This window comes from Pseudopodoces humilis, chromosome 21 (assembly GCF_049639895.1).
Source record: "Pseudopodoces humilis isolate 2021_Gansu_Grassland_sample_001 chromosome 21, ASM4963989v1, whole genome shotgun sequence".
Lineage (NCBI taxonomy): Eukaryota > Metazoa > Chordata > Aves > Passeriformes > Paridae > Pseudopodoces > Pseudopodoces humilis.
Genome location: NC_142220.1, coordinates 10,344,251 through 10,366,148, shown reverse-complemented (window position 1 = coordinate 10,366,148; position 21,898 = coordinate 10,344,251). Strand labels below are relative to the sequence as shown.

The 21,898-nt window shown below is 52.3% G+C and overlaps 1 protein-coding gene across 1 annotated transcript in view; it reads left to right on the top strand.

The window, feature by feature from the left end:
* SHISA6 (shisa family member 6) overlaps positions 1-21,898 on the top strand; it is a 173,631-nt gene that overhangs the window by 39,017 nt on the left and 112,716 nt on the right. The window contains exon 3 of the mRNA XM_005530942.2: positions 1,960-2,055. Within this exon, the coding sequence (XP_005530999.1) occupies positions 1,960-2,055 (96 nt within the window). The remainder of the gene's footprint in view (positions 1-1,959; positions 2,056-21,898) is intronic.

The following is a 21,898-nucleotide window of genomic DNA, read 5'->3' as shown; positions in this document are numbered from 1 at the left end:
CTGAAGGAGCCCCAGGAAACACGGAGAGGCTGTTTACAAGGGGTGGGGGGACAGGACACAGGGAATGGCTCCCAGTGCCAGAGGTCAGGGCTGGATAGGATTTTGGACAGGAATCACTCCCTGGCAGGGTGGGCAGGGCTGGCACAGGGTGCCCAGAGCAGCTGGGGCTGCCCCTGGATCCCTGGCAGTGCCCAAGGCCAGGCTGGACATTGGGAGCAGCTGGGACAGGGGAAGGGGTCCCTGCCATGGCAGGGATGGGATGAGTTTTAATGTCCCTTCCAACCCAAACCAGTCTGGGATTCTGTGACATTTGGGGTCCTTGGAGGACAGGTGGGTGCTGTGATAAACCCATAACTGCTGGGGCTGGGGACAGTGCCTGGCTGTGAGGGGGTGAGGGAAGCTCCCAAAGCCTCTCTTCATTCCCATTGAGCCTGAACCTGGTGGGAACAAACAGCTTTTGGTGTCCTTGCAAAACAGAGCAGGGCTGTGGAGCCCAGGGGGGCCGGGCAGGACAGGCTGTTCCCACCTGGATCCTGATGCCCTCCTGGTCCTGCCCACAGCTGCCTGACCCAGCTCTGCTCCAGCCCAGGGCCTTCTGCCACTGCAGGAAATCAGGGAAAAGTGGAATTTCCCTGGGACTGAGCTGAATTCCCAACCCCCGAGGCTTCCCTCCCCCTGCACCTATCTTATCTCTGCCTCTTCCTGAAATAATAGGAACAGCAAAACTAAGAACATGAAAAAGGGAGGAGATGATAAAGAGTATCTGAAAAATTATCTGTGTCCTCATTTCAGAGCTTTGCATGGTAACAAGGCGCCAGGATGCTTTTTTATTCCTTTATTAATGTATTAAAATATTAAAAATCTGGGTGTCTCTTGAACTTACTCTGTAGTCAGGGACTGAGAAAGCTCTGAGGAAGTTTTTTGAGGAGCTGGGCAGGGATGTCACGCATGGAGCAGAGCAAACCAAAGCTAAAATCCAAGTTTGCTGTCCTGCCGTTCCTGGGGACTGGGAGCAGCCTGGACAGGGGTGGCACCGGCACGTGGGGACAAAATCCCTGCTGGGATGCTCTCAGGGTCTGGCTGGGACCTCCTCTGCTTCCCTTCACCTCTGGAGGTGTGAGTGAGGCCATGGGAGAGCAAACATGGATCTGAGCCAGGGATGAGCCAATCTCCTCAAGATTGGGCTGTTTGATTTGGCACTTTGGTGCTTCCCCTCGTAGATTCTGTTCATTCCTGGGTAATTTCCAAAATGTGCAGTTGTTCTTCTTCATAAATCTTTGCCAACAAAGAATTCAGGCTGTGATGTTGCCACAGGTATCATTTGCTGTGCCACCCTCAGGGTGCCAGGAATTGTGCAGTGTGTATGAGGGTGACAGCAGGGCTGAATAGCACTTATATAAATAGATACTAAAAAAATATTATATATATATATATAAGATACATAAATATATAAATAATATATATTAAAATATATAAAAATATATGTAATTTATAAAATGATATATTTATATATATATAAAATATATAAAACATATAAATATATATAATATATAATTGTATATATATAATATATAATATATATTGTATATAATGTAATAATATATATTACATGTATTTTATATAAAGACATATTTTAAATATAAAGAAATATATTATATATATAAATATGTATTAGACAATTATATAAAATATATTATATATGTATATGTATATGTATATTTTATATATAATAATATATAATAGATATTTTATATATAAATATATAAAAATACGTAAATATATAAAAGTATATAAATACATACAATATATAAATATATTTATATCTAAATATATTTTATATAACTATATAAATAATAAACATATAAATATTTTTATATAGAAATATATAAAGATTTAAATACATGTATATCCCCACAGACAGAGTGACTGAAGGTGTTTTTGTTTCCTTTTCCCTGGCAGGTCACTATGGAAAGGATATTTATCGCAGTGGAGGGCCAGATCTCCATAATTTCATCTCCTCCGGGTTTGTCACGTTAGGACGAGGACACACGAAGGGTACAGTGGAAACCATTTTTTGCTAAATAAAAAGAATGTTTTAAATCCAAAGCTGTGAGCTGGCAGCAGGGTCAGCCCAGGAATTGGGGCTGCAGGGTCAGGGCTGGGCTCGGGCAGGACCTGGGGGTCCTGGCAGGGGCGATGCCAGGCTCCACCTGGCTTTGCAGTGCGACTGTTCCTCCAGCTTTGTGTTTTCCTGGCTGCTCCCAAAGGGGAAGGAATGTCCAGCTGGCCCAGGGCAGGCAGTGACCATCTCCAGACCGTGGGGCTGGAGTTCTTTTCTTTGACTTCTGGGCTTTTATTTGATTTATTGATTTATTTAGATTGAAACGGAGTGGGGGCGGGGGGGTTATGATGAATATTTTATAAAATTATTTCTTTTTAGCTCCTGAAGCCTATATTTCCCGTGTTCCTATAATCTGTGATATAATGTACAAACAGGAAAACACAAAAATATACATATGCTGCTCTGTGTATGTTCTGTGTACATGTACTGTATATAAATATCTGTGGAGAGACAGCCCTTTACCACAAGTAACCAAACGTCCTGGGGGTTCTGGTGACACCAGAGCCCTGTCCTGGTGACACCAGAGCTGTCTCCTGGTGACACCAGAGCCCTGTCCTGGTGACACCAGAGCTGTCTCCTGGTGACACCAGAGCCCTGTCCTGGTGACACCAGAGCTGTGTCCTGGTGACACCAGAGCCGTGTCCTGGTGACACCAGAGCTGTGTCCTGGTGACACCAGAGCCCTGTCCTGGTGACACCAGAGCCGTGTCCTGGTGACACCAGAGCTGTCTCCTGGTGACACCAGAGCTGTGTCCTGGTGACACCAGAGCCGTGTCCTGGTGACACCAGAGCCCTGTCCTGGTGACACCAGAGCCGTGTCCTGGTGACACCAGAGCTGTCTCCTGGTGACACCAGAGCTGTGTCCTGGTGACACCAGAGCCGTGTCCTGGTGACACCAGAGCTGTCTCCTGGTGACACCAGAGCTGTCTCCTGGTGACACCAGAGCTGTGTCCTGGTGACACCAGAGCTGTCTCCTGGTGACACCAGAGCCCTGTCCTGGTGACACCAGAGCTGTCTCCTGGTGACACCAGCACCCTGGGCCATGTTTATCCATCACGCTGTTGCCTCTTTGGTGAGTTTTTCTGGTGTACAGTGAGACGTGTTCGGAGTGTCCTCCTGTCCCCCCAGCGGTGCCCTGGCTGTGACACTGGGGGTGCATGTGCCATTCCTGTCCCCTTTTGTGTCCCCAAGACTGCTGTACCCCCTGTAGACACAATGTACCTGGAGATTCCTCTCTAGACCAATGTACTGTATGTGGAGCTGTGTCCTCGTGCTCGCCTGGTTGAACGCTCCTGTGTTGTTTCTGTGGATGACCGTGACTCACAAATGATTAAAGGACCTTGATATTTTATTTTATTTCATTTTTTTCCTACATCTCCTGCACTTTTTCCAGCTCTCCACGAGTGTCATCCAAAGTAGTGTTGGTCCTGTAGAACTGTCAGAGAAGAAACAAATATATGTATATTGTCTGTGTATGTCTGTGTGTGCTTAAATAAAGTTTACTGAGGCTGAGGCAGCACCCGTGGGACTTGTAATCCAATACCCTGAAATCCCAGTCCTGTAATCCAATATCCTATATTCCAGTACCTTGAAATTCCAGATTTGTGCTCCAATACCCTGAAATCCCAGTCCTGTAATCCAATACCCTGAAATTTCAGATTTGTAATCCAGTATCCTACAATCCCAAATTTGTAATCCAATACCCTGCAATCCAATACCCTGAAATTTCAGATTTGTAATCCAGTATCCTCAATTCCAGTCCTGTAATCCAATAATCTGAAATTCCAGTCCTGTAATCCAATACCCTTCAATCCCAGATTTGTAACACAATACCCTGCAATCCAATACCCCGAAATTTCAGATTTGTAATCCAATACCCTGCAATCCCAGATTTGTAATCCAATACCCTGCAATCCCAGATTTGTAATCCAATACCCTGCAATCCCAGATTTGTAATCCAATACCCTGCAATCCCAGATTTGTAATCCAATACCCTGCAATCCCAGTGCAGCTCTGCACCGAGGGAAGGGAGGCAGAGGAACCTCAGGTGGGCTGGGAGCTGCAGTGGCTCAAGGAAGGACCCATGGGTGACATTTCACACAGGGTGTCCCCATCCCAGAGGAGTTTTATGGTCATGTCCTTCCACATCAGAGCAGATTTAGGGTCAGGAAGCAAAGGTGCCCCAGGAGTGATGCTCCACGGAGTGGGGGGTGTCCTGCTAGCCTCCAGCAAGCCCACGGAGATCCCTGAGCAGGGCTGTAAACCCAGCCCTTTGGCTCAGACAGGTGAGTTATCCTCACCTCAGAGCCCTGAGGCACCCCCAGCAGCCTGCTGGACAAAAAGCTCTTCCCAGTTCCCTCCCAGGTGAGACCAAAACCTCCTCTCCCTTCTTTAGCTGCAAAGGGGCTCTGCTCTCCTGTAGGTGGGCCAGGGGTTTCCACACCTTTTCCAGAGCACATTCCCTGTCCCTGGGAAGGTGGGAGAGTGGGCACTGGGAATGCAGCCTGTTTATCCACCACAGCCAGGTGGTGCTTTCCAAACTGAATAAAAGGTTTTGTCCTCTGAAGAAATGAATATTGTGGCTGTTTATAGACATCAGAATGGACTGGCCTTAGAATTTACCTTTCAGCTGCCTGTAAATCCACTCGGGTTTTGAACAGTGCTATAATGTTCATTTCCAGTTTCTTAATGGCAGATTTCAGCCCACTGCTGAGTGGTGAGAGTGGTGAACACCTCACACCTGCTGCAGGACCTGCTTGTGCTCGTGTGTGGCTTTGTCTTTGTCTGTGACATGACCTGATTGTCTGTTTGTGCTGTCACAGGGGGGCTTGGGCTGTCACAAAGGACCGAGGGGTTCTGTCCTTAGGATTGTGCCTGAAATACTTGGATTTTGGGAAATAATTGTGTGACAGATTTCCTGAGTTCAGCTTGAAGTGACCACCCAGTACCTGTAAGGAGAGGTGAGAGCTTCAGCCAGGGCTTTAGATGAGCAGGTTCTATGCTATTTTGTCCTATTCCTATTTACATGAGCAGGTTCTGTGCTATTTTGTCCTATTCCTATTTACATGAGCAGGTTCTGTGCTATTTTGTCCTATTCCTATTTACATGAGCAGGTTTTGTGCTATTTTGTCCTATTTAGATGAGCAGGTTCTGTCCTTTTTCAGTTCCAGTCCCTGTGTTACACCCTCCACTCCAGCCAAATAACCTCACCCTGCCTTGCAGGCTCTGCCCCCAGACTGAGCAAAGCCAGTGAAGTTTCTCTCAGTATTTCTCTGCACTGGGAGACACATTTTTGGTGTTTTCTCAACTGTCTTCTGTGCTGTGGCAGAACTCCAAGTGCTGAGTAATATTTAAGAGCTCATCTATTTTGGGCAGAAGACAAAGATGTGAGACATGCCAAAGTACCATGGATACCAAATCAGCATATTCACACGTCTGACATCCCCAGGCTCCTGCAGGATGGGGATTTATGGCTCTTCATGACATTCCACTGGGCAGTGCATCACTGCCTGCCATCTGAGGGCTCTGAGGCCATTACCGTGCGTGTTCTTCCAGCCACGGGCAGTTACTCTGCTGCCAGCCTGTCAGGGTGACCCCAGGAATGAATCTCGGCTCTTTGGGCCGGAGGAGTCCCCGTGGTGAGGCACAAGGCAGGGCTGATCTCATCCAGCGTTAGGCAGGAGGAAGTTGAGGGTTGGTTCTGAGGCAGAGGCGTTTAATTTGGTGTGGGGGCACCTGGGGGACACCAGCACCTCTGAGGAGTTCACTGGGTGGGCACAGGGCATCTCTGCCCCCTCCAGCCCGAGGGGTCTGTGAGCCCCAGAGAGGGAGGATGGATCCCACGTTCCTGTGTGGGAGCAGCTCCTGCTGCTCGTGGTGCCGTGGGAGGTGTGGGGAGGGCTCGGTGCTCCGGGGACACACGTGGGAGACAGGAGCCAGCTCACCCCTCTGTGTACCAGCCTGACTGCAATGCCAGCCTGCTCCGAGCATCCTGACACCGTCTGTGCCCCACCCTGGCCTGGGCTGGGTCCCCAGGGCTCCCCAGGGCTCCCCAGGGCTCCCCAGGGCTCCCCAGGGCTCCCCAGAGCTCTGGCACTCAGCCAGGCTGGAGGGGATTTACAGCTGCAGCCCCACGGATCAACACCCCAGCGAGGGAACACATTCACCTCGCATCATATTGCCGAGTTTTCGGGTAAAAACGTGGGGTTTACTTTTGGTCTTTTTGTTTTCTTTTACTCTCAGTCTCAGACCTTGAAAATAGTTTCCCAATGGAATGGAGCTCCTTGGGTTTCAGCAAGGGACAGCAGCAGGAATTCTGTAGAGCAGATGATAATCTCTGTTCAGCACTCAACAGCTTCTTTGTTTTCCCAGTAATTGGGCAAGAGTGTGAAAAAGTGAGGTTATGTTCTGGAAAAAGCAGAATTTCCCAGTTGAACTGAGTGCAAGGGCTCGGGGGAGTGAGGCAGGAGGAACAGGGGGGTTTAGACTCTCCTGCAAGGTCATTTTGTAGGGGAAAGCAGAACTGTTCCTACAATCTGCTCGTTCCCTGTGAATTTACGGCAGATCCTGGAGGAGCTGCAGAGGCAGGGCTGTGTGGAAAACTCAGGAGGACTCAAACATCCCCAGAGCCTGCCCAAGAACACTTCCAGCAATGGAACCTCTCCCTCCTGGCCCAGGGCTGTGCCTGGATTCCCTGGCAGGCGTGCTCTGAGTCAGGCCATCTGCAGGAGGCTCTTTTCTTGCTCAGACTTGCTCTGAGGATGTTCTCCTGCAGTGCCAGCAGGCAGGAGGAAGAGGAAGGGATGAGGCAGGTGTGCAGGGCTGTGTGCTGGCATCCCCCTCAGCGTGGGCAAGGTGCAATCCTGCTGGGCAGAGCCAGCCTGGTGACTGAGCAGCCAGAGATCCCCCAGCACGTTTCATCTCCTGCTTTGCTCTGCAGATCCAGCACGGATCCCAAACGGGGGATTTGGGGATTTGCCTGCTGGGCCTCTGCTCCCGCCTGTCTTGGCCCTTGTGCACGGGCTCAGGGCACAGGGTTTGTGCCTGGTGGGTGGGAACGGGGGATTTGTGCTTTAGCAGGGCCTCCCAGCCAGAGAGATCCTGTCCTCAGAGCCAGCACGCCCTGACATCTCCTGGGGAACGTCCCCCTCCCTGGCTTTGTGTGTATTCAAAAGGAGAAAATCATTCTTGACCTGCCTTAGAAAAGGATAATTTAAAAAATAATTTTATTATGCATTTAATTAATTATTAAATAAGTAATAATTAATTAAATAATAGTTTGTTGAATTCTTAATTAATATTATTATTTGAATATTTATTGCTATTCCATTCTTTATTTTTTCATAAATAATTTTCCCTGAGTGTGTGGGCAGAGGGTCCATACATTCCTGGAGCCAGAGCAGTGGAAGGTGGCTGCCTGGTGGGTTAAGGGGTTTGGAAGCTGCAGGAATTTGTAGGTGAAGAATTTGTGAGGTGAGGAATTTGTCTTGGAGGCTGGGAGGGAGAGTGGCTGCAGTGAGGGGGCAGCTGAGTCTCATGGCTTCTCCCTTTGCCTGCTGCCACCCAGCAGGGTCACCCAGGCTCCCCTGCCAGCCCAACCTCCGGCCTCGGGCACGGGGAAAGCTCCTCCAAAGGCAGCTGTGAAAGGCAAAGGCAGCCCCAGGTCACACTTAGCATCTATCAGATCTTCCTGTGCTTCTCTGGTGTCTCCAGCTGAGCTGGGGGGCAGCTCCATCATCCCATCCCTTCCTCCTCTGGAAGCTCCAGAGCTCTCCCAGCCCTGCTGCTCCCCTGGGTGTGGAGACAGGAGCGCAGAGTCAGGGCCTCAGTGCCTCACTCTGACTCTCAGAACGCTGCCAAAACTGATCAGAATGGTACAAAACAATTGATGCACACGCATTTTAAATCAAATCCTTCAGAACTGCTGTTAAAATCAGTCAGAGGTTCTGTTAGCATCTTTCATTTTTGCCCCCATCTCATCCTTACATTGACAGGCCTCAGTGAGGTTGGTGCTCTGCAGTCATTTTCACCTGGCACCCAACACTCCCAGCCAGATGCCAGCTTCTGCTGCCTATTTGTGCTCAAACCTGACTTGCACACTATCCCTTAAATCCAGAAAACTCTGTCACTGGCAGGGCTGGGGACATCCTGTGTCAGCACCAGGAGCAGGTGGTTTCCTCCCTGAGATGTTTTGATCTCCCCATCCATGGTGTTGCCTCACCTGCAGCTCCTTGGCAGCTTCTCCTGCAGGCTGAGGGGTGTCTGAGGGATGTTCTGTGTTTCAGCACTGACAGATCTGTATGCAAACCCATCCCGGTGCAGACACCTCAGCTGATCCAGGAACTGGAGCTGTGCAGGCTCTGCACTCCCTGGGGATGTGGAGAGCGGGATGGGGCACTGGGGCTGGCAGCACTGGCACCCCTCTGCTGCCTGGGGACACCCCAAACTCAGCCCCTTCTGCAGCCACCCACGGGGACCAGCGGCACAGCTGCCCTGCTGGCATTCAGAGACCAATGGGAGAAAAGAGATTCATTAATTTGCTCCTCATTAGCAGTTGGAGAGCTCTGGTTCCTCCCTCCAACTCTGCCCTGGCTCCCCGCTGTCACAGCTGGCTCCCCATTGCTTGGCTGGCAGCTCTGTGTTCCGGTTTCTTTCCCAAAGCGCTGCCTCGTACCCTTAATTTGTAATTTTAGGGTCTTATATTACATTTGTCACAACTTCCCCGGCCCAGCGCAGCTACAGAGCACACAGTGAATCAGCTCCAAGCTGGAATTTACTGCCTGCCCCCATCATTAGTAATCCACACTCGCAGCAGACTCATTATTACAGGCAAAGGCAGAACTTTGAGGTTTTTTTTCACACCTGCACCTGTAACTTGCCATGAATAGATTTGCAAAAATTGAGGGTTAGGTGTGCCGGGTCCTTCTGCTCTTTAAACACTTGTTAGACATCCCATCAATGGGAAGCTGTGGAGCCCGAGCCCGCTGCATCCCAATGAATCACTTTCTGTTTATCCTGGATAATTTCGGATGATTTTGATGGTGTCTTGCGCTGGGTGCGCTAAAGATCACCCGCATCCTGATTCCAGATTAATTCCAAGCCTTGCATATTCTGACACTTAATTGTATTGACTGGGAAATAGGATCATTGGGATGTGGAGAGGGGCCTGGGAGCTGTGCAGGAAGATTCCATGACGCAAGAGGACATTTCAAGCCGCTCTGAATTATTTAATGGCCCTCAGACATGGCCGGTCCATTTCTCAGCAGCCTCTGGACAGCTCTGGTTTTTATAGCCCTGGGAACAGCCGGCTGGGAGGAGAGGGGGAGGCCATGGAAAACATTCCAGTGGCTGCAGGGCGAAGGGATGGGGGGACACCAAAGCCCCCCCAGTCCCTGGTGTCACCCTGCAGTGAGCACTGCCAGAAGTGAGGGTGTCCTTGTGCCCTGGCTGGGCAGGAACCTGGGCAGAGCTTTGGGGATGTGGGGATGTCTTGGGGATCCCAAGACAGCATGTCCCACACTGACAGCAACCAGCACAGGGCCTGGAGCTGCTCTAGAGCCTCTCTGGAGCTTGGAAACGCAGGGAAATGGCCCCGAGCTGGGCACGGAGCGCTCGGATCACTGCTGGACCCGGAGATTCCTGCACCCGCTCTGGAGCCAGCTGTGACATGGAAAGGGAACCTGTCCCATGGGCAGTCCCCCACTTCTTGTCTTTTGAAGATCCTGTTGCTCACCCATCCATTGATTTTGGCATTTTTGACTTGGCCTGATGATAGGGGCTTCCTGGGGGACAAGGACAGGACTGGAGGTGTCTCTTCTTTCTCTCTTGGAGACAGTGAGAGCCAAAATCTTGTGTTTGAAGCAGGGAAAAGCCACCAGGGCCTTTCTGCATGTACACACCCAGGATTAGCCAAGTGTTTTGGCATCTGGAAGGTGACAGGGCTTGTGTGGGACACACCCAGGGTTTGGGACTCACCTTCCCCTCTGCTGAGATCCTCCTGTTCCCATGCTGAGGGAAATCCCGCACGTTTTCACTCCACTGGTTCCCCATCTGCTGCCCAGCCCTACAAGCTGCATCCAGCCCTCTGCTGAGTTCCATGGATGGGTTTCAATCATCTGGAACTCCAGAGTGGATCCCTCTTCTTTCTGCTGCGCAGTAACAAGATAACAACACAAATGACAATGGCTGAGAGGAGAAGAAAGAAGCCCTGCCTATTACTGGCTGCCCTTTCTCAGGGAGTCTGTCAGCTCTCGGGGATGTTTTGGCAGATACCTTTGAAAGCTGAGCTGAAAGCTGGGGAAGAGCTGGCAGGTACAGCCCAGCTGTCTGTGAAACCAGAGCTGCAGCTGCTTGCCACAAGCTCCTCTTTGAAGAACGTGTTTTTCTCTATTTATCATCAAGAACTGTTGTATAAAAAGCCCTTATGATTTCTTGCTATGGTGTCACTGAGGATCTCAGGCTGGTTCTCTCCCCAAACAGGGAATTTAACCTCAGTGAAGGCTCACTCTAGAGCTGGATTGATGTGCCTTTGGCAGGGCTGCATCCGCTCCTAATCCTGCTTGCCAGCTGTAAATAAGAAATTCAAATATTATGAAAAGAACTGGAGACTCCTGGGAGTGGAGAGGGGACTTTGCAGAGGGATCTGTAATTCTGAAGCATCTGTGATCTCTCTACAACATGGGCAGAGTTTGGCAGATGGAGAGCTTGAGCACTCCCAAAAATCTACTGCTACAGCAAAGCCAGTGTGGTAGGCACAGTTTATCTGCCAACGTTCCTTGGGATGAACTCATCACCAGAGAAGAGTTTTTGGAGACACAGGGCTCTGGTTTGCCTTCCAGGCTGATTTTTGATGGTGCTCGCTCCCAGGGGAGTTATTTGGCCATAGGAGCTCCTGTCCATCCCTCAGTAGGGAGGAGTGGGAATTGCAGGATGTGCCACAGCAGTGACTGCAGACAGGCCACGAGAGCCAGATGGGAAGTTCCTGACTGGTTTGACTCTTTGGCACAGATTTATCTTCTCCTCTGGGCAGCAGGTGGGTCTCTGCCTGTGGCCAATTTGAGTTTTGGCAATGTCTGAAGGCCACAGGTCGAAGATGGGAACCATGATTTCTGTGGAATCACAGAATCACGGAATGGTTTGGCTTCCAGAATCCAGGGAGAGCTCAGAGCCCCTTCCAGGGCCTAAAGGGGCTCCAGGAGAGCTGGAGAGGGACTGGGGACAAGGGATGGAGGGACAGGACACAGGGAATGGCTCCCACTGCCAGAGGGCAGGGCTGGATGGGATATTGGGAAGGAACTGGATGGGATATTGGGCAGGAATTGTTCCCTGTCAGGGTGGGGAGGTGCTGAGGTGTCCCAGAGCAGCTGTGGCTGCCCCTGGATCCCTGGCAGTGCCCAAGGCTGGATGGGGCTTGGAGCAGCCTGGAACAAGGGAAGGTGTCCCTGCCATGGCAGGGGTGGCACTGGGTAGGGTTTAATGTCCCTTCTGACCCACTCCATCCTGTGATTCTGTGATTCTGTTTGATCCCCTTGGTGTCACAGGATCACCAGCAGCACCACAATGGTTGCTGGATTCCTGTTGTCCAGGAAATGTCAGGAAATCCCTGGAGTGCCTTGGACTGTGGGAGGCTCAGTGCCCACAGGAGCCAAGGCTCTGCCACCCTGGTGGGCGCAGCAGATGCTGGAGAAGTCTGCCCAGGCCTTTGGAAGCAGAGCTGTGGATTTTGCTCCAAGAAGAAGTTTCTCTCTGGCACAAGAGAGGACTGGATTCTCCAGAAAGGACTGGCTTTACCCAGAATTTCTTCCCAGCTGTTGAGCTGCTATTTGTGTGCTCAGGGAGAGGCAGAGCTCAGCAATTCCCCCTGCCAGAGCTGGGACTGAGAGTTCAGGTTGGGTCTGTTTTAGAGGTGAGGGAGCCTGTGCAGGGCAGCATTTGCTCCTGATCCCCATGAACCAAAGTTCAGGATTCCCAAGGAGCAGAGAGGAGAGGAAGGGAGGAGCTGGATGAAGTCCTTTGTGAGGGCTTGGAGCTGCTGTGGATACATTCCCCTGGGGCAGGAATTGCTGCTGCTGCCCCCACTGAGGGAGGGCATTGAGTCAGAACTGCTGAGGGCTGAGGAGGAGGAGTGCAGCCCTCATCTGTCAGCTCCTGCAGCCTGGGGGCTCTCAGGAGGCTGCTGAGTCCTCCAAGGAACAGAGAGAGGGCTGCACGGGATGTGAGGGAGGCTGGGGGCTGTGGGATGAGGGAGCACATCCCTGCTTGGACTTCCCAAAGTCTCTGCTACCCTGTGGTGGGAAGGTTCAGCTCAGCCCAATGCATTGGAGGGGAGAGGGGATTTCACCCCTTGGGAGGGATGAGCCTTCGCTCTGCTCAGCTCCTGCTCTAGCTGGGACAACTCTTTCCCTCCTGACAGCACCTTCATTCCTCCCAAAGCTGGACCAAGCCCATTCCATCGTACCCGCTCTCCAGGCAGTGGTTTTAAAACTCCCCAGGGGTTTAACACCCCTCAAGAAGTGGCTGTCACATCCTGGAAAATGCATCCCTAGTGCTGTGTGACAGCAGCGTGGCCTCATGCCTCAGACAGAGACAGGCAGGAGCAAGAGCCTCAAAAAGCTTTCCCCAAGCCTCTCCTGGGGGAGAGCATCAGTGCCAGGCAGTGCCTGGAGGCTGCTGTGGGGCAGAGCTGCCAGGACCTGTGGCACTCTGGGGCTTGGGTTAAACCTGGCATTTCTGTCTGGCAGGTGAAAATGAGGAGCAGCTCTTGCCCTGTCCTCCAGGAGTGGCTGCACGGCAGGGAGCAGCATTCCAGCCCCTGGAAAGGGGCTCCATGGAGCTGGGAGCCTTTGGCCAGGGACAGATCTTCTCATGGCACTTGTTCTGCCTCTCGGAGAGCCCTGCCAGCGCGTGAATGAGCAGAGAGCTGTGGGCTGCCAGTGCCTCCTGTGGTGCCACACAGCCCTGGAGCACAGCCCAGCTCCTCAGCCAGAGCTGAGTCCAAGCCCATTTCCTGCCAATAGCTGGGAGTTTGTGATGGATTTCAATGGCTCTGCCTGGGATCTGCTGCAGAAAATCCACTGTGTGTGCAGTGCTGAGCAGCCCACGGTGCTGCTGCACACCTGCCCCTGGAGAAAGAGGCTTTGCATCTCCCCTCTGAACCAGGAGAGGATGAAAGATGTTAGAGACCTCCTCTCCTCTCCTCTCCTCTCCTCTCCTCTCCTCTCCTCTCCTCTCCTCTCCTCTCCTCTCCTCTCCTCTCCTCTCCTCTCCTCTCCTCTCCTCGAGTCTCCTCGAGTCTCCTCGAGTCTCCTCTCCTCTCCTCTCCTCTCCTCTCCTCTCCTCTCCTCTCCTCTCCTCTCCTCTCCTCTCCTCTCCTCTCCTCTCCTCTCCTCTCCTCTCCTCTCCTCTCCTCTCCTCTCCTCTCCTCTCCTTTCCTCTCCTCTCCTCTCCTCGAGTCTCCTCTCCTCGAGTCTCCTCTCCTCGAGTCTCCTCTCCTCGAGTCTCCTCTCCTCGAGTCTCCTCTCCTCTCCTCTCCTCGAGTCTCCTCTCCTCTCCTCGAGTCTCCTCTCCTCGAGTCTCCTCTCCTCTCTCCTATTCCCAGAAGAAGTGCAGGGTGCTCACTGCTCCCTGACTCCAGGATTTTGCTGCTGGGAGTTTGTTCAAAGCCTGGGATCAGTGCAGGACCAGGCTGAGCTCAGGGATCCCCTTCCAGCCACGAGAAGGAAAATGTTTGTGCAGCCAGAGAGCTGCAGATCTGCAGAGCCCAAGTGTCCTCCAGAGCCCATTTCTGAGCAGGGCTGAGCTCTGTGTGGGGCCAGATCTGTGCTGACAGTTCCTGGACTGATCTTTGGAAACACAGCCCTTCAACATTTTCTTCAGGTGCTCCACTCTTATCTCTTCTTGTCCTGTCATCACACTGCCTCTGTTGTTTCAGATGTAACACCAGCTTTTATTCCAAGGTAGCAGGAACTGGTATTAATTTCGGTTCTGCTCAGATCGCAGGAGTGCACAGTCTATAAAAGGCAAGTCCTCATCTTCATTTTAAAGCAGGAAACTAAAAATAGAGCTGGTTCAAATATAGGTGATGAGAACAACCTGAGTTTGGATTAGGAGGTAGAATGGGAATTAAGGCTTTAAAAGTGCCTGGTGAAGTGTCTGTGTTGGAGGGAGCTGTGGATAAAAGTCTGATTTGTAGATTTGGGCCAGGGAAGGCAGTTTGGTGAGTTCTGCTCCTCCTCCCTCTGTGTGGAAGGCATGGATGGGGAATGCTGGGTTCAGCAGGGAGGGAGGGCTGTGCTTCTGTCTCAGGGTCACCCGTGGGTGCCCCAGCACCCTGTGGGCCAGGAGGGTGCAGGACACCCTTGAGGAGAGTGAGACAGGCAGAGCCAGAGTTCCCAGAGGAGTCAGGGAGGTCCTGGGAATGTTCAGGACTGAGGATGAGGTGTGAGGATGAGCTCCAGGCTCTTGGGACTGCAGGAACCTCACTGAGCTCCTGCTGTCCCTCAGCTTCCAGGGCAGGGCTTTGCCCCGTGGAGCAGCTGACGCCGTGCACCCACGGCTGCCAGAAATACCCTCAGCTCGGCCCAGTTTGCTGGGAGCTGGTGAAACTGGGACACCCTGCCTGAGAGGAGCAGGGACTGCTCAGGGAGGGCTTGGGTCACCCTGGGAATAGCTCCCTGTGCCACTGGGGACAGCTGACACCCCTGGGGCTCTGCTGAGGGGACACAGCTCTGCTTGAGGTTGCCCCTCATCTTTTCCTTCTCAGGGCTTCCCGAGCTTCCCGTAGCTCCAGGCTTCAGGTGCAGGTGCAGCTTCATCCTGTGCCCCACACAAACCCAGAGCTTCAGCTCCTGAGAGCTCCAGAGAGCCAGGGCGGCTCAGAGGTTGTCCAGCTGGCCCAGGCTGAGCCCAGGTGGTCTCTGGTAGCCACGGTGGCTCGGCAGGGAGGTGTTTTGCTTCCTGCAGGCTCCCAGGTGATGGAGAGTTGGCTCCAGCAGCTGCAGTTGGCACAAGGCAGCAAGGGAATGAGTCTGAGCAGGGCAGGAGGGAGAAGATAAATGTGGGACCCCCCTGAAGTGCCCACAGAGCCCAAAGGAACGCGAGCACCTGAACCCACTGAGCCCCGAGCCTGGTCTGCAGCAGCCACGCTGCTCTCCCTTTCTCAGATGTGTGGCCCTGTGCAGGCTCTGGTCCCTGCCCACTGCACAGGAGATCCCTCCCTGGGGAGCCAGGCTGCTCCCCCACCATCCCTGCCTCTGGGCTGGAGGGACAGGACACAGGGAATGGCTTCACACTGACAGGGAGTGGGTTTGGATGGGATGCTGGGAATAAATGCCTCCCTGGCAGGGTGGGCAGGGCTGGCACAGGGTGCCCAGAGCAGCTGGGGCTGCCCCTGGATCCCTGGCAGTGCCCAAGGCCAGGCTGGACATTGGGGCTGGAGCAGCCTGGGCCAGGGGAAGGTGTCCCTGCCACGGCAGGGGTGGGATGGGTGGGCTTTGAGGTCCTTCCCAACCCAACCCTCTGAAAGCCAAGCAGAGTGAGGCAGAGTGAGAGCCCTGGCAGGGGTTTGGCAGCTCCCAGCCCCCTCCTGTGTCTTGTGGTTCCTCCTTTCCTGCCCTTGTTTCCAGCAGCAGCACTGAGCAAGCAGGGGCAGTGTGACAGCTCAGTGACTTTGCTCCTCAGTGTCCTCGGGAGCCAGAGGGGGCACATCCCACATCCCACACAAATCCAGACTCATCCCAACCATGTCTGGCTCCTCCACCACCTCCCAGGGTGACTGACCCATGGGGAGACCTCTCCCTGAGTTGCTCCAGCCCCTCCCAGCTCCATCCCTGCCCTGGACACGCTCCAGCCCCTCCATGTCCTTCCTGTGCTGAGTGTCCCAGAGCTGTCCCCAGCACTGGAGGGCACAGACACTGCTCTGGGGCTGTGGCCAGCCTTGTCCTCCTTGCCCACCTGATCACCTTGGCCAGCACAGCACCCATGAGGAGGCTGCAGGACTGCAGTAGCTCCAGAGCAGCCTCTGGTTCCACCCACGGCTCACAGCGTGGGCATAGCAGTGGCTGGAGCAGGGAGGGTGCCCTGAGAGGTGCAGTGAGCAGACAGGGATAATTCCCTCTCCTGCCTGCAGCTTTGGGGAGCTCACTTGAAACCTCACCCCAGGCCCTGGTTTCAGCTGCAGATCTGGTACACAAATTGCAGCGTGCAGAGTTCCTACAGCCAGGAGCTCCCCTGTCTCAGGGTGAGCTGAACCACGGCACAAACACCCACTGACCCTTCCCTGGAGAGCCACAGCCACGAAAAGCCAAAAGAGTCAGACTAAGAGCCCCGTTTTTAGATGCTAATTAAGATGAATCTCATCTCTAAGGGATCTACAGGAGCTGTGAGCCTTGCAGGGGTCAGCATCACCCGGGAGAGGAGGAGGAGGATGTGGGGCACAGAGCAGTCCCAGGTTTGGGCTGCCCTCCTGTTTTCCCTGCCAGGATTTTCTCTGCTCTCTGGAGAGCTCTGGAGTTTTGACATTTGAGGTACAGGACCTACCTTGCCAGAAAAGCAGAGGGTTTAGAGGAGAGAAAAGCAATGGCCTGGTGTGTTTATCTCTGAGTCAATCAATTCCTGCAGAACGAGGATGTGAACAGACACAGCCCAGGGAAGGGCTGAGCAGCTGGAAGCTGATGGACTCCGTGCTACTTCTTGAGGGATATTATTTGTGCTTTCAGAACAGAAGTACAAAGGCACAAATAAATCCACCTTCTCTGGGAAATTGGCCTTTATTCTGCTCCCTGTTGGGCACTTGGGGCTGCTGGAGCAGGTTTATTACAGAAACACTGTCCCTGCTGGGCTCCAAACCTCCTCAGGGAGGAAAAGGGAGGAAAAAAGGGAGGGAAAAAGGGAGGAAAAGAGAGGAAAAGGGAGGAAAAGAGAGGAAAAGGGAGGAAAAGGGAGGAAAAGAGAGGAAAAGGGAGGAAAAGAGAGGAAAAGGGAGGAAAAGGGAGGAAAAGGGAGGAAAAGAGAGGAAAAGGGAGGAAAAGAGAGGAAAAGGGAGGAAAAGAGAGGAAAAGGGAGGAAAAAAGGGAGGAAAAAAGGGAGGAAAAAAGGGAGGAAAAGGGACACATCCTTGTGGCAGAGCAGCAGGGACAGTGTTCCTGTGGGAATGCCCAGTGCTGCAGGGCTGGAGACATTCCCAGCTCACAGCTCCCCACCTGCATCCCTAAACCCATCCCTGACAAAACTCCTCACTCCTGCCTTTGTGCTGGGGCTGTCCTTCCTCTGCCTGGGACTCACCCTCACCACACTGATGTCCCTGCCTGGAGGGAGGCAAAGAAATTCCAGCTCTTTTTGGTAAAGAGGCTTCAGTTTCCAGGAGAGGACGAGGCCCATTCCACAGGTTCCTGCCACCCTTGTGCTGCTTTGCACCAAAAGTGAATAGCAACATAAAATGGACAAACCCATGAGCTGCAGGGTTGGAAAATCAAGAGGGGTTGTAGTTTTTTGTTGTTTTTTTTTTCTTTTTGTCACCAGGGAAACAGAAGCAGAAATGACAAATGTTTTTGATTTGTCAACATTTCCCACAGATATTTCTGGCCTAATGGTGAAAAACAAAGCATTTGTGGATTGGAGTTCCACACTGCCTGACTGCCTTCCCAAAGGGAGGCTGGGAATGCTGGCAGAGGGCTGAGGGCACACCTGTAGATGGACTTTGTCACTTTGCCTGTCTTCACTCCTGGGCTGGCTCCATCCCAGGAATTGTCACCCTGTCCTTGGGCAGAGCCACCAGGACGTGCCACAGCCCTCGTGGCATCTGGAAGGCCATTATAGCTTTACTTTATTATAAAGAGCCTTATTTATCCCTGTCTAGAGCACAGGTGCCTTTGTAGGGGGAAAAGGTGTTGGAGGAATGTCACAGAATTCCAGGATGGTCTGGATTGGAAGGGAAGCTGAAGTTCATCCAGTGCCATCCAGGGACACCTTCCCCTGTCCCAGGCTGCTCCCAGCCCTGTCCAGCCTGGCCTGGGACACTCCCAGGGATCCAGGGGCAGCCCCAGCTGCTCTGGGAAATCCATTCCAGCCCCTCCACACCCTCACAGCCAGGAATTCCTTCCCGTGTTTCTCTAAATAATTTAAAGATGAAAAATACACTTTCCTTCTCTTTTGATTTGCAAAGTTAATCTGGAAGGAAGTGAGCTGAGGAGCTGGGGCCTGCTAGGACTTCCCTTTAGCCACGTTCCAGGAGCTCCTGTTCAGCTGGATGGATAAATCCTGCTGGGATGTCTGTGGAAGTGTCTTGTGAAGAGCAAAGCTCTTTGATTATCCTGTTGCTATTTGTCAAATGCAAAGGACCGTGTAAAAAATCATTTTCAGCCTTCAGAACTACTCTGCTTTCGCTCTGCTTTTGATGTCTGAAGAGGAAATAGCCCTGTGAAGCAACTTGATTTCTTCAGAGCTATTAACAAGTCTTTCAGGGTCCCAGGGTGACATAACAGGTCTGGTCTGACTCATTCCATTTCAGAGTGTCTCCTTCCAGACAGAAATAGCTCTGTGTGCAGCCATAAAAAACATGAATCAATTAACGTCTTCTATTAACTAGAAATGCAGATAAATCTCCTCAATCGTGGGAATGCAAATTCCTGGCTCCTCTTCCTTCTCCCTCCCGGTGCTCTTTGTATTTGACTTCTTCCTTAATTGATCTTTTCTGGATGTTGGCTCCAGGTCCATGTGGTTATTTTTCTGCAGCTGATCTCGGGCACTCTGGGTTGTGTCAAAGGGGCTCCTGTGCCACTCCAGGAGATCCTGATCCTGCTCCCCACACAGTCAGGGGCTTTGAGTCCCCAGACACCCCTGGAATTGGCAGATTGCAGCTGAACCGAGACCAGCTGTGCTCTCAGGGCTGCCCTCCTGTGCTGCAGGGAAAGGAATTGTGCTACTGATGCTGTAACTTTGGGATTTGCTTTCAAGAATAAACATTGCAGGAGTGCAAAACCCCTTTGATGAGGAATCACTTGTCCCAGGAGGATGGAGATAATGCACTCTGGGTGCTGCCATCGCTGCGATCCCAGTGCTGTTATCAGCACTGTCTCAGATAACAAACCTGCTGTACACAGGGATCACGGGAGGTCATCTGATAAATAAACAAGTTAGAAAGGCTCCCAGCACAATTCCCGGTGACTGAGCAGCTCTTCAGGCCAATAAAGCCTGTTGGAGTGGGGTTATGGTGTGTCCCAGCAGCAGCTTCTGCTCCTTCTGGGTTGGATTTATCTGGGGGATTAATCCGAGGGACTGAGCCAGCCCCATCCTGCTGGGATTCCAGGGCAGCTCCAGCCACAGTCCCACACCCAGCCCTCCTCCCCAGGGCTCGGGTCCTTGGCTGGAGGTGAGCCTGGCACTGCCACGAGAGGGTAACGGAGCCATTCCCCCTTTGAGGGGTCCCAGCTCCGAGTCACGGAGCCACAGAGGATCCACAGGGCTCTGGGGGTGGAAATCAAACCTGGGCCGTGCTGCAGGAGCTGTGTTCAGTGAGACTGAGAGCAAACCCCGAGGCTGTGTGGGGCTGGGGGCAGGAGGCAGCAGGACCCTGTGCCAGGGAGGGAGGGTGCACAGGGCAGGGTCCTCCGGGGACTCGGGCAGCCAAAGAATCCCAGGATGGTTTGGATTGGAACAGGGACCTCAAAGCCCAGCCAGTGCCACCCCAGCCATGGCAGGGACACCTTCCCCTGTCCCAGGCTGCTCCAAACCCAATGTCCAGCCTGGCCTTGGGCACTGCCAGGGATCCAGGGGCAGCCCCAGCTGCTCTGGGCACCCTGTGCCAGCCCTGCCCACCCTGCCAGGAACCATTCCTGCCCAATATCCCATCTCAATCTACTTTCCTTCAATTTAACGCCCTTCCCCCGTGTCCTGTCCCTCCATCCCTTGTAAATAATCTCTCTCCATCTTTCCTGTAGTTCCTTCAGGTACTGGAAGGGGAAAATATCCACGCAACAAGCGAAGTGTTCCCATGTGCATGAGGCAGATCTGGGAAAGGGCAATTCCAGTGACCTTCACTGTGCCATGGACTCAGCAATGCTGCGCTGCAGACCTCAGCCCAGGGCACAAAATCATCTCCTCCTGTCCCCAAGTGCTGGGGGAGAGGCATCCCTTCTCCATGTGCTCTCGGAGAGGAGATTTCAGTAATCTTTAGGGTCAGTTGAAACACCAAAGCCTCGGTATCAGTCTGTCTAGCAGCTCCTCTTCACCTGCTGCTAGGTGATAATGACTTGAAGAACAGAATTAATTAGGCTGAACCCTTCCATTCTTCTTGTATCTCTCAAGGTGGATTTTTCTCTTTTTACTTTTTTAATACTCAGGGTTAAAGTTTGATCCTTTTCCCGGTGAGGAATAGCAAGGCAAGGATTTGCCTGTATTTTATTAACCATTTAGTTGCTTTCAAGCAGGGTTTGGTGGGGCATTAAGGGTGTTCTTGTTTTCTTTCACTTTTTAGTTAAAGACCAAAGAACAAAAGCTCTGAACAAACTTGCTCAATAAAAGTCTTTAGAGTGTATCACTGGATTCCCTGTCCTAGGGATGCTCTAGGTCCCTCAGGCTCCTCCCTGGCCAGGCTGTCACTGTCTCCATCCCTCTTTGGGGGCTCATTTGACACTTTGCTTTCTGTTGGAGTGAATTAAACGAGGATTCCTTTGGAAGCCATGCATCAAACCTGCCCTCAGATCCAGCTCCACTCCCCGAGGGCTTTTGTTCCTGAGATCCTGCTCGAGTAGTCTGAATCATGATCTCATCAGAGACAATAAAACGCTGAAGAGGGTTCTTAAGTGCTCGGTTTAAGCTGCTGTCAGGGAATGTGCCCGTTAATATAACGAATCCATTCTCCTTTTCCACAGACATCGCTCAGTTTAGTCCCCAAGTTACCCTTGCTCTGTATTAATTTGGGGTCAGACCAATCCAGCATCGAGGGAAAACACATTAATGCCAAAATCAGAGGATTATGAAGGAGGTTGAGGGTAATGAACAATCCCACTACAAAAAAAATCTATTATTCATGCACACACACGTGCACTCACACACAAACCACTTTTCTGAATAACAACACCAAGCCAGAAGACATGGGGGATAAAACCATGGAAATAGCAACAAGTTCAGAAGAAAAAAATTCCACTTTTTCCTTGAAAATATCATTTGCATAAAAAATGCGTGGCTTTCATCGAAGTCTCCATTTTCCTCCAGAGGAAAAATTGCCTTTCCACATTATTCCCTGTATCAGAAAGGAGCTGATTTCCCAGGCTGCCAATGCAGCCCACGCTACAGAGCCACAGCCCAAGCTTCGTTTACCCTGATTCCGAGGAGGAATAACTGGCACAGCTCCAGCTGAGCTGCTGATGGTCTCCAAAACGCCCCTGAGAGGTTTGATGCCTTGGTCTGAGGTCGGTGGGGTTCACTTGAGGCAAAAGCAGACGAGGGAACCAGGCTGAGGCTGAGCTCTGCATCCTCAGTGCTCTGCCTGGGCTCAGGAGATGGAGCCAGCCCCAGATGAGCCAGCTCTGGGGGACAGAAGGGGCAGCAAGGGTTAAAATCCCCTGGATTGCTGCCCCAGTCCCTGCTCAGGGACCCCTCACACCAACCCCACAGCAGATCCCATCCTCTCAGCCCTGGGGCACACATGGGGTGATGCTGCCCCTGTGCCCAGCCCTGGGGCACACATGGGGTGATCCTGACCTCTGGCAGGGTCAGTGCTGTATCCATAGCAGGATGCAGTGGCAGCTGACTGCTGATGTGTTAAATGGATATAAACTGC